This window comes from Candoia aspera, chromosome 1 (genome assembly GCF_035149785.1).
Source record: "Candoia aspera isolate rCanAsp1 chromosome 1, rCanAsp1.hap2, whole genome shotgun sequence".
Taxonomy (NCBI): domain Eukaryota; kingdom Metazoa; phylum Chordata; class Lepidosauria; order Squamata; family Boidae; genus Candoia; species Candoia aspera.
Genome location: NC_086153.1, coordinates 49,119,259 through 49,131,926, shown reverse-complemented (window position 1 = coordinate 49,131,926; position 12,668 = coordinate 49,119,259). Strand labels below are relative to the sequence as shown.

Sequence of the window (12,668 nt, the reverse complement as noted above, 5' to 3'; positions counted from 1 at the left end):
TGTATCCTAGCCCATATATGAAGCTGGAATCATTGTAGTTGCTGTTGTTACTGATAAACATTTTAATTCTGATTTATAAGTTACTCTTTCCCTAATTACTAAAAGTCTTCTTCCCATGATTAAATAACATTTCTTTCCTAAATTCTGCACATTTCAGTGCTATTGAGTTGGATTCAGTAAGAACCTATGCTTTGCAGCTGTCTGCCCTAACTAAATACTAAGTCGAATTATTGTGTTGTTTCAACTAGTGACCACGATACATGAGCAATTTAAGGCATTCCAGGGAGCTGCTATTTTGCATTAATGTCCAAGTCATCTTCTGTGTGATTTCTTTGTTTCTGCTACAGTTATTCTCTAGCAAATGTTGATCTAGTATTTAATGTTTTCATTGCTGTAATAAAGTATCTGCATTCCCATATTGGATATGCATATTCATCCCCAGAGTAACCATTGTACCAAGTTTGCTAAGTTACCCTAAATATACACTTCAAAGAACAGCTACAACAATTACCAATAGTACTACTGTTTAATGCTTCCCCAAAATCAGAGAACGCATGTATTTAACAACCAACAAAAGTGAAGTCAGCTTCTCTCGCTATGTAATAATCTTATACTGCGTATGTCCTTTTTTAAGAATCCCACAATCATCTTAGCCTATGACAGTAGTAGAGGAAAAAGCAAATGCACTAACATCAAACCATGGTAGATGGTGGCAAAGCAGTTGTGATACTATGAATAAGTTTCAGTGTAGCCCAGCTTTCACAGTCATTAACTTGTGCTTTTAAACTACCTGGCTCATAGTGGGGCAGTTATTTAAAGCAGTTATATCCTGATTTTACCAGAGGTTTGGAAGTTTAAAACAAGGTGAACATTAGAATAACCAGATTTTTTTTTAAAAAAAACTCTTTTTTTAAATTAAAGAAATAAAAGATTTTAAATATTTAAGAAGAGTTCACCTGACATCTAAAGAGAACAGAATTGGTGCAAGAGAAGGGGGTTCCATTGATCATATACCACACCAAGGAAGTCTTTTTCATTGTAAATCTAACTCTCAGCACCATGCAGAGTATTCAAAGACAGGCATTGGAATGCTGATATTGGAAAAATACTCTTTCAGGTACTTGGTTCTGAAATGGTTTAGGGCTTTGGTGGTAATCCGTAGCACTTTGAATAGAAATTGATGGAAAGTCCATTAAATTTGTTTAAGATGAATGAAACAGTGGAATGTGCAATGCTAATCAAATCTCTGGTTATGGCATTCTGCATTATCTAACACTTTCACTACTGGTAATCAATATTCTCAGGTGTGTGCAGTATCTTCCAAGTGAAGATCACAACTGGCCTTGAAGTGGCTGATCACAGGCCACATTCCAAAAAATACTTAGGACTGAAATTGTTGATTTTATATAGATTTGTTTTATATAGATTTGAATTTAGTTAAAACGTAATAATATGATTACTCTCCAGTTGTATCTTCAATAACACCCTGCTTGTCACATTAAAATTTACAAATTTGTAACAACTTTTGGAGGTCACACCAAGAATTTTGGATGCATATGGAACTTCAGGCCTCTAAGTCATCTATTTCTGCCATATTCAATATTACTATTCTAGACTGTCATGACCATAGAAAGAGGTCCTTAGTTACGAAATAGGGTATTTCCATGAAATACTACATCCATGGTTCAGTTGGCCATGATTACAGATACCCCTTATTTTCCCCACATATGAGTAAAATGTGTTGGTTGTGTGCACTGAGGTTGCATAAGTGTTAGGCTAAAACTATTTTTAAAATAATATACATTGTTTATATTTGCCATACTTTTTCAATTCTGAGAATATCAAGCTCCATTTTTACCAATAATCCATGAAATTAGGCCTGGAGAAGTTAAATGATGTGACTAATGTTCTTTGCTGGATCATGGCAGAATTTGGTTCAGAATCCATCTCTCTTAATTTATGGTCCCTAACCACTAGCCATTGTTCTCTTATTAAACAAAACATCATTCAGAAGCTAGGAGGGGAAAGTGCTCCTAATACATCAAATCTTATCAAATGACTCTAAACTTATCTTGCCTTTGTTTTCACCAAGGTCTGCTGTAAATCTTCTTAACTAGAGAGCAACAGGACTGGTGTCCTTGCTAAAAAGAGAAGATTGATTTACTATATTCACAGAGAGGCAGGTGCTTCCAATATGGACATAATAATGAATTTAAGCCTGTAGACTCTTAAGGAAAAGTGTTAAGGACTGGACAATGTTGTAAATACCTGGCAAAACAGAGAATCTGAAAAAGCTTTATACCCAATATCTATCTCAAGGAACTGTTTCAGAAAAACAGATGCTGCCTTATGGGCTTCTTCTTCAAATCCTTTAATTGATTGCTCATTGGGCTCGTTCAGTCCAAAGTAGAGAGAAACTTTGTACAGACATCATTAGTTTTTCTCCATTTAAAGATTAATCATGAAGAGCTCTGGCTCTTTAATTCTGTAATTTGTATATTTAATGGGCTGCTGCAGAATCTATGACAGTAATTAGCATAGCCTGAAAACTCATTAATACACAACAACATGATTAATGCAACATTAATGCAAACATGACTGAAGTTATTTGGGTTATGTAGTAAGAAGATTAAAGCTAAAATGGCCTGTTTGTTTTACCAGTAGTGGGTATAATGGGGTGACAAAAAATAGAAACACAAATAGGTATCAAATTAGTTATTTTAACCTAGCAGAATATATCCAGATCATGATCATTTCCATGATGTCAGATGCTTGGATTTAGAACATCATGTATCCTGCTCCTGTTTAGGCTGGCTCACCTCTTTTGCTTTGCTAAGTTTGCAGTGATACATTGCATAGACGGCTTCTGTTTCGGAACTTGCCAATGTTTGCATTAAAAAGAACATTTTTGAGCCCAGTACAAATAGCCATGTCACACTCTGTGTTTAAGCATGTCCTGACCTGGCCTTGTCACTAAGCATTATAGGGAATTAGTAATAAGAATAAAAAGAATCCTGGAATGTATGAAAAGTTTAGTTTTATGCCAACAGATATCATACTGTGATTTTTTGCTTCGCAATGGAATTCTGCACTTAGCTGCCACTATTATCATTTTTGCTTTGCAATATGTTTTCATATTCATCTCTGATAAAGCCAGAAACATGGAATGCTCCCTCTAAATAAAACAATAGTTGTAAATTGGCTGAAAGATTTGAAATAATAGTCTCTGCATTGGGTACAGTGCAACATACTAAATATATATAGTGATATTATTCTATTATTTAACGCTTATGGTTTTGAACCTACAGTTATACTTATATGCAGTTATTTTATTTTACTTAAGCCACATTCCTTTCATTCAAGAGGTCAGCATGTCATACAGCATGGCATCTATTTCCTTACCAAATGGCAATCTTAAGAATTTCGTGGATGAGGACAGGCTTGAACCTGGATCCCAATGGACCTAATCTAACACCTTTACTACTACATCACACTGACTGTCTGTGTGCATGTGTGTGCATGTGTGCGTGCTTTTAAGTCAGGTTGATTCCTGGTGACTGCCTGGATGAATCACTGCAGTTTTCTTGCCAAGATGTCAGAAGCCATTTGCCATTGCCTGCTTCCTAGGGCTGAGAGACAGTGACTGGCCCAAGGTCACCCAGTAGGCTTTGTGCCTAAGGTGGGACTAGAATTCATGGTCTCCTTGCCTTAACCACCATACCAATCTCTTGACTTTCATTAGAAAAGAGTATTTTAGAAACCTATGCCTGTCATCTGTCCTCTCTTTTTTTTTCTCTCTCTCCATCAGTCACACATATATACAAAGATACGATGTGTGTGTGTTTGTGTGTTTTTACATATTACATTTCTGTAGCAGATTGCTGTGGGCATGCTTGGCAAATTAAAAGAATGTTCTTTTGCCCAAGATCCTCCTTCAATATTTGAGAAGCTCCGAAGAGAGACAGATTCAAGGCAAGACTGATTTCACATCCTAATGCCAGACAGCTGAGTTTCCTTGAAACTTCAGCACTTTTACATCTGCTCCATGTGAAAAATTCTTAGGTGTCTATATTGCAGTTATACAAGATAAGCTTTTTCTTAGCCTTCATCTGACACCATGATTAAAAGTTAGGTGCCTGATAGGAAAAAACACCTCTGAAGACAACTAACAGTTTGCAGTTGTTTTATTCTATGGGCAGATATAAAAGCCAGATACGGCATGTTCTCATCTCACTGCAAAATGTTTGCTGATCTCTGAAAGGGGGAATGTTTTGAATAACTTTTTATAATCTATCTGTGTTTTCCCTATTCTGATGCCAACTAGATGCATTGCACTGCAACTCACATGATCCCCCATCAGTATGTTTGTTTGCTAGCATGTTTATTGGCTATGCTAGTTAGAGTTTATGGGCATTGAGGGAAGGTTGTAGAGAAGGTGGTTGTGTAGCAGCTTCAGAGGACTCTGGAAGAAACAGATTATCTGGACCCCTTTCAGTCAGGGTTCAGGCCTGGGTATGGGACTGAGGGGGCATTGATTGCACTCTTTGGCGGGAGCTTTTCTTGACCTCTCAGTGGCTTTCAATACCATTAATCATAATATCTTCTGGACCAGCTCTGGAAGTTGGGGGTGGGTGGCATTGTGCTTGTTCTCCTTCTTCTGGAGTCGGATCCAGTCAGTGTTGATAGGAGGAGAGAGATCTACCTGGTAGCCCCTCCTTTGTGGGATGCCACAGGGTTTGGTACTCTCTCCCCTCCTATTTAACATCTACATGAAGCTGCTGGGTGAGGTCATCCAATGGTTTGGGGTGAGGTATCATCAATATTGTGATGATACCCTGCTTTATATCTCCACCCCAGGCTGCCTGACTGATGCCATAGAGGTTCTGTCTCAGTGCCACGAGTCTATGGGGGCCTGGATGGGATGCAACAAGCTTCAGCTCAACCCAAGCAAGACTGAGTGGCTGTGGGATTTTGGACCTCCTGGTTCCAGGGAACTTCCATCTTTGATTCTGGATAGGGTGGCACTGCCCCAGACAGACCTGGTGCGCAATCGAGGGGTCCTCCTGGACTCCTGGCTCCTGCTCGAAGACCAGGTGGCAGCTGTGGCCAGGACAGCCTTTGCATAGCTTAGTCAGTTGTGCCTGTTCCTGGACTGGGATGCCTTGCTCACAGTCACTCATATCATTGTGACCTCCAGATTGAACTACTGCAATGCACTTTACGTGGGGCTGCTCTTGAAGAATATTTGGAAGCTTCAACTGGTGCAAAATGCAGCAGTGCAGGCAATTATTGATGCCAGTTATTTGGCACATGTGATACCACTGCTCTGCGGGCTGCATTGACTCCCAGCAAGCTTCCGGGTGCAATACAAGGTGCTGTTTGTCACCTTTAAAGCTCTTCATGCCTTAGGACCAGATTACTTATGGGACCATCTCTCCCCAATTGTTTCTACCTGCCTTATCTGATCTGGCAGGAAGGGCATGCACCAGGTACCATCAGCGAGGGACTGTCGTCTGGCAGGGCCCAGAAGGAGCCTTTTCTGCCATGGCATCTGCCCTTTGGAACTTCATTCCCCCTGAGATTGGATTACCCTGTTCCTGTTGGCCTTTCGTAAGGCTTTGAAAACCTGGCTTCATGCTCGAGCCTGGGGCCCTGGGCGTAGGTTAGAGAGCCCATCTTCTGATTGTATGACTGATAGGTGAGATCATGCCTGGCTGCTATGTGTTTTTATTTTTGTTTCACATTATGTACAGTATTTTGTGTTTTTATTTGTTTTATTGTAAGGGTTAGGGTTGCCTAGAGTCACGTAAGCTGCCTAGAGTCACGTAAAAGTGAGATGGGCAGCTATATAAATCGAGCAAATAAATAAATAAATAAATAAATAAATTTAAATCCACACATGTAATGGGAAACCATGTGGAAGAGGGATAATCTACTCTAAAAAAACTCCTGAAATGTGTATCTCTTTGAATATTTTGTTCTTGGATAATGACTAGCTTTTTAAGAATATGCAACTTCAATCACATTCGGTAAACACAATAGGTTGTTGTGATGTCCACAACTATGGCAAATATATACATACAGATTTAGCCATTTTTAAAACTTTTTCCATTTTTTTCTCTGCCTTTAAAAAAAAAAAAAGTTTGGTGTTTGTTATTAGTTGTTTTAAATTGTATTCTTCTTTCAGTTTTCTCAGACTAAACTCCACTAAGTTCAATGTAATGTACAGTATATCTGAATGGACATTGTAGGACTGTAATCACATTTACATGTGATTAAATACCATTAAATGCATTAGATATATTTCTGGAAATATGTTTGTGGTCGGTGTGTGTGTGTGTCTTTTCAGAAATAAATCTACTGCATTTTTTAAAAACTGCTTGAAATGTTTTATTAATAAAATGTGATGAAATTTAATGTTATGGTAGCTCCTGTAGGTGAAATACTAATTTCCATATGCCAGATATGGACTAATAGGTTGACACAATTTGGTACAAAGGGAAGGTGTGTTCATAAGATATTATGCTTCTTCTTGGACATCGTGGAGATGATTATTAGGGAATGAGATTGAAATATAAGAGATTAATTCACTCTTCAGGGATTGTTATTGTTTTTTGATGACATTGCTGTCTATGCGTTTGGGTGAGTGTTTTGATGAAAAAAGAATCAGTCTCTAGGCTAAGTCAGCCTGCTAACATAGTTCAGAAAGAACTTTTCATATATGACTAGGCAACAGAGAAGAGGAATATTTCAACCCTGAGGTAGCCAGACCAGGAAACCAACTCTACAAGTATGACTGGAACTATGTTTTATTGATAAAGGCTGAAGTGACAGTAACAGTATCTTGAAAGCCTGACAGCCTTTTCCCTTTCCTCCCTTTTATACCACAGAGAGTTAGGGTGCAGCCAAGCTGAATTTCTTCCTAATGTTTTCTTTTTTCCCAGGCTTAAAGCATGTTTTTGTAACCATCTCAGCATAGTTTCTTCAAAGTCACCTCTGTGGCTCTCTACACCATAAATGCAAAGCCCTTTCAACACCCAAAGCCTGTCACCCAACACCCATACACTGCAATTGGAGCAATCTCTGGAAGATTGTTCCCAAGGTTCACTCGATTTGAGAACAGATCAGTTAGTCAAATACTCTCCGTCACAGTATTTTTTTTGTTCTTGCTGCAGATGCTGGAGTTCCATCCTTTGTAGCAAGTTATTAGGGCTAGTTCTGTGGAAATCCAGAACTGGAAAGAATTGAACATGCCCAGTCCACCCTGGGAAAATGAAAATCTATTCTGAATTAACCCCTCTGCCTATATATCTGGGTTGTGCTGAAACTAGTGCACACCTCTATTGATATTAGCTTTTTAATGCATATATTAAAGCACCCTTGATGATTTAATAGAAAATCAGTTAATAGGGGGAAATATAATGATCAAAAATTTAAGTAAGCATAGATATTTTTCTGTAGTTTCTTCTCAGCAGCCTCCTTCTTTCTTTTTGTTATCCCAAGCCCTCTATAACACAACTGGAACATAAAGAGCTTTTGATTATATTCCCTGTCAAGTTTATTTAAAGTCAATTGTCACATAGCTCTGAACAGCTATTTTAATAGCATGATGGATGTTCATTATCTCAAGTGAATGTCTTAATATTTGTGAGTATATTGTGACTCTGTGGGTGTCAACCTGTGGAAAGATTAAAGTATGTGAGTCAAAGGATACTGCTTATGGTGTGAAGTAATTAGTAGCCTTATTGTAATATGAATACGTGCTGTAGTTATGATTCTTTAATTTTTCATAATAGAATCTGTCTACACGAGAAGCTTTCATTACTTATTATTTTCTGCCTGGCAAAGGAAGGAAAAAATGAATACGAAAAAGTTGATTCATTTGATACAGCTGGGCAGAACCCAATAAATTACCCTACACTGTGATCAGTGTGCTAAAAGGAAGCAACAAAGACATGAGTATCACTGTATAAGAAGTAAAAACATACTGTTAATCAGAAGTACTCTTGTCAAGAACTATGCAGAATGTGGCAAATAATTTTAATATTTGGTTCAAAAACAAATAATTATGCCGTTTTAATGTCCATGAGTCGAGTTTTAAAGGTTCATTTTGCCCGCACAAGGACTTGCCCCCACTCTTTCCCCTGTGACAGCCCTTTAAAGTCTATGGATCTATTTTCTTTCCTCAGTTTTATCCAGACAGAGATCAGAAGTAATTATTGGATGTTCTTCTTATACAGGACCAACTGCGTATAATGTCAATGCCAATTGCATCCATCCTAGTGCTTTTCATCATGTTCATTTATATGCCACAAATGTGTGAACAAGTGAGAGATAAACATGCCTTTTTGATTTCTAACTAGGTATTAAAATGAGCTTTAAAACTACAGAACTTGAGGGTCTACTTTTTCTCTCCATGTCACCTGGTAATCAAGAAGAATACATTGTCCTTCAATTGAAAAGAGGACGTCCTTACTTTCTCTTTGATCCACAGGTAAGATAGTGAAAGTCACATGGCTATTTTTAATAATACAGTAGATCTCTCTCTCTCTCTCTCTCTCTCTCTCTCTCTCTCTGCTTCTTAATGAAGAGGTTCTCAAACTATGGATCCAGACCCCCTGGGAAGTCATGAGCAACTTAGTTGCGGGTCACATTATTTAAGAAAATCTGATCAGACTTGGACAGGCAAAGTGGGAGCACTGTCAGAAATTGCTGGGGGCTTTGGTTCCCATTTTGCCTGAGCAAGCCCACAGTGGGCAATTGATGTATCACAAAGTTTGAGAATCTCTATGATGTATAATTAAAATTTAATTATTCAAAGTAGTATATTGTCCAACCCTCACACCAATGAAATCACTAGTTTTATTCATGCAGGGTTCTCACACAAATTCATTTATCTTGTTTGGGGATCATAGTACTACAAGGTTTGAGAAACACTAGATCAGTTGCTTCAGGTGACATATGCCTGCCTAACAAGGGGAGAAGAATTGAAACATCATTGTAATCAGTCAGTGAATCACTTAAATGGAAATTGAATGAAATTTCAAAATTACAATTTGGCCTTTACGAAATTGTGATGCTAAGGTTATAAAATAAAACATCTTTATATATGAAAAAAATAAGGAAAATGAGAACATTCCATTTCAAAGTAATTACAGTATTTATTATAAAAATAACAGGTTTTAATAACAGTGTATCCCACTTTGAAAAAGATACCTGGAACAACAATACAGTAATGTCTATTCATTCTCCTTCCTATTCCTAGTAGCAAAGGATGAGTTGAAGGTGTAGACCACTAGATGTTATAACCTGACATTCCGAGGAATCCCTGTCCTGATTACCAGGAAACACAATGAGACAATGACTTGGTCTCTAATATTTATTAGTAGTACTTAACAAGAATCCTAACAAACTGAGGAAGCGTGGGAAAACCCAGCCATATAAACCCCAAAGGTTAAGGCGGTCCCGATCTGTGTCTCTTTGAATGGCTGAACAGTTCCTCAGTGCTACGCATGCGCTTGACAGTCTGGGTGGGAGCCCCCTGCTCGCCATCCTTACTCATGACAATCCCTATTTAAAGGCAGAGGAGCAATGAAACAGCGGTCTTCATGTGCCAATGTAAAGACACTAGGAAGTAGGATCACTTTAATTGTGCTGTGTGTTGGTCTGCTTGTGTACAGTAAAAGACTGCAATGTGACTAACTTCTGATTGCATAAAAAATAAATAGCCCTTTTACTGCTTATTTCAAATAGAAAGAGTTTGGGAAATGGGCATATATTTTTCCAGGGAATTAAATGCAGGCTTCAAAGTTTTATTATTAAACCGATATTTTTTTTTCAATTTGAAATTACAAGGATAGTTCTTCCTGTTGTTTCAATTGATGTATATTTCTTAATCCTAGACTAAATAGTGTACAATAAATATATGTAATTATATAACTATAATTGTATTAATCAATAGCATTATTAGAAAACCCCAATGACAATAATGTCATTAATGGTGCCCAGATACACCCTATGTTCACACATCCTCCATATCCATCTCCAAGTGCCTGCTTATATATCCAGATCTTCACAAAAGTTCACCATATTAACAATTGGGAAACTAAACTGGAGGAGCCAGTTCCAGGATGGCTTTGCTTCCAAGTCCTTCCCTGTCACATGTCAAGGTTTTTCTACCATCATGTCTTGGAGGGCTGGATTCTCCTTGAGAACAAACATGAATGGAGCATAAGCCCAAACTGGGCAAAGGCTTTTCAGGCTACAATTACCACCTGCTGTTCCAGCCTGAATTGTGAGTTCAGAAGGACCCCCAAATTATGAACCAGCTGTTTCTGATCTTCTGAGAGATCCAGAAGGACCCAGTAAGGTTGTGTTTTCCATATCTAGATCTTCATATACTGTAGGTAATTGACAAGAGCGATTAGTATAATTTCTTTCCTATACATAATAAGGATGGAGAAATAAGTTCACTTGTTTGTCCTTTCCACCAGGATGCAAACATGTGTCCATTATTCCTTGCCTACCAACATCAGTCCAAGTGTCTCATCTGGCATTTCATTTCCTGAAGTTCCTCTTTAAACCAAGGAGATCCTGGGATCATCATAAAGGTTGAGATGTTCTGGGGCAACTCTATCAAGAGCCCCCATTGCATTTTGTTCCAGAAGCTGTTTAAAATTTCAGTAGAATGGTGTTCAAGTTGCTTGGTAATTTTCCATGCATCCTCTGAAAACCAACTAAGTCCATCAGACACCTGATGCAAACTGTTTGAACGAGGCCAGCTCCCCTACAGAGTTGTGACACTGTCAACCCCATAGTCACCAGAAAATGGTCTCTCCATGAGAAATGACTGTTTTTTATATCTACCATCCCCAGTTCATATCTAAACTTCTCTAAGGTATAAACCAAATCAAATGTGTGGCTTCCTTTGTGTGTCAGGTATGTAATGACCTGGCTTAAGCCTATGGCAGTCATTAATCCTGAGCTATTTCAGATCCTGCCACAGGGCTGGCAAGTTGAAATCACCCAGCATTAGCATCTTGGATTGTTCAGGCCTAAGGTTCTTCTACTACATAATCAGTTTCCAGTAGTAGGATAATTAGCCAGATAATTCAGGAAAATACATAAATAAAGCATGAACAGTAAGGAACTGTCCTTTTGTCAGACTCTGATGTATGTTATATGGCATCGTTTTCCAAAGTAGTGCCCTCCAGATATACTGGTACTATAACTTTCAGAATTACCGACTAGCATAGCTGTGAACTATTTTGTCTGGCAATTTATGGTGGCTCTGGGTGAGGAAAGCTGGTCTATAGTAGTATCTTGGGTACACCTATCCTGAATAAAGAGTATAGTATTTTCAGTAGATATGCAGAAGGCTGGTAAAGTAATCTGTGACCTACAAAATAAAACAAAGTGAAAACTTTCACTTTAGAAATCATCACAGATAGTCTAATGGATGCTTATTTTGTATATTCAGCAAGCAGCAGCACTGGGTCAACTTGTCTGAACTCAGAAGCTGAGAAGCATTGGGGCTTGGGCAGTACGAGGATGGGAGACCAGCAGGGAATACCAGGGCTGTAGGCTATACTGAAAAGTTGAAAAATCCCAGAAGATAGTAGCAAATGTTTTTGGATTGCTGCTGAGAAAACAGCATGATTTTATCCATGTAATCACCAGGAATTGATCTCAGCTCAAGGGGACTTTATTTTCATTGGAACAGTCTTTTTATAAACACTTCTTTTTTGCTTTTATCTTTTACTAGTAAAAAGGTAAAGTCTTCTTCAAGTACAACTCAACTCTTAGTGATTTCATGGACATCTCCAGGTACTGAAATGTGAAAAATATTCCAAAAAGCAGTGGAAAACCTTCAACAGTACTGTGTTATGATTGTTTAAAAAGGAACTAATGTGCAATTATCAGAAAAAAAATTAGAATGTGAAAGGAAATAATTGAATCAATTTGTATGCAGTTCAGATATCAGAATCAATTCTTATCTGATTTTCTTGGCAATCTGTAAGTTTAAATAGTATATAAGGCATGCATTTATTTCCATGCATAATTTCCTTCAACATATTTTGTCTGTAATTTTTGCAGGCAAGATAAATAGATACAGCAAGCATTCCATGATATCTGGATTATGTATGCAATATTTCAGTCAAGAAGTACATTACAAAATTCAGGAATTCATGAAGTTGAAAAATAACTTCATTCCAGTCCACATATTAGTCTGGGAAGTACAAATTCAATTGATCCACTTAAAAATGAGGATTAAAAATGGTTCTCATTCTTAGAAAGTAATATATGTATTTAAGTGCAACTTGTTCTCTACTGGGTCTAGATACAGGACTGATAAGAGAAAGCAAGAGATTTCTCCAAAAATCATCAACATATAGCTATAATTTGTGTAATGCCTATTCCTGTTAATTTGTGTGGCATCTTGCTTAAGATACTTAAACGTGACTATGGATGAAAGAGTTTTACTTCAAAGCTATTTCTATTAAAGATGACTGCACTGTTGCAAAGTAAATGGATTGTAGATTGTAGACATTCAGCTTTTTACATGCTACAGAAACATTTGAAGGAATGCATCTCAAATCTACAGAGATTGTCTCCACATTTGCACTGTGTTTGGCATATGTGATTATGTAACTTGAAATTGGGAACTT

General features: G+C 37.7%; 1 protein-coding gene across 1 annotated transcript in view; it reads left to right on the top strand.

The window, feature by feature from the left end:
* The window catches only part of USH2A (usherin), a 513,845-nt gene that overhangs the window by 146,343 nt on the left and 354,834 nt on the right, over positions 1-12,668 (top strand). Inside the window, exon 21 of the mRNA XM_063288775.1 lies at positions 8,364-8,494. Coding sequence (XP_063144845.1) covers positions 8,364-8,494 — 131 coding nt within the window. The remainder of the gene's footprint in view (positions 1-8,363; positions 8,495-12,668) is intronic.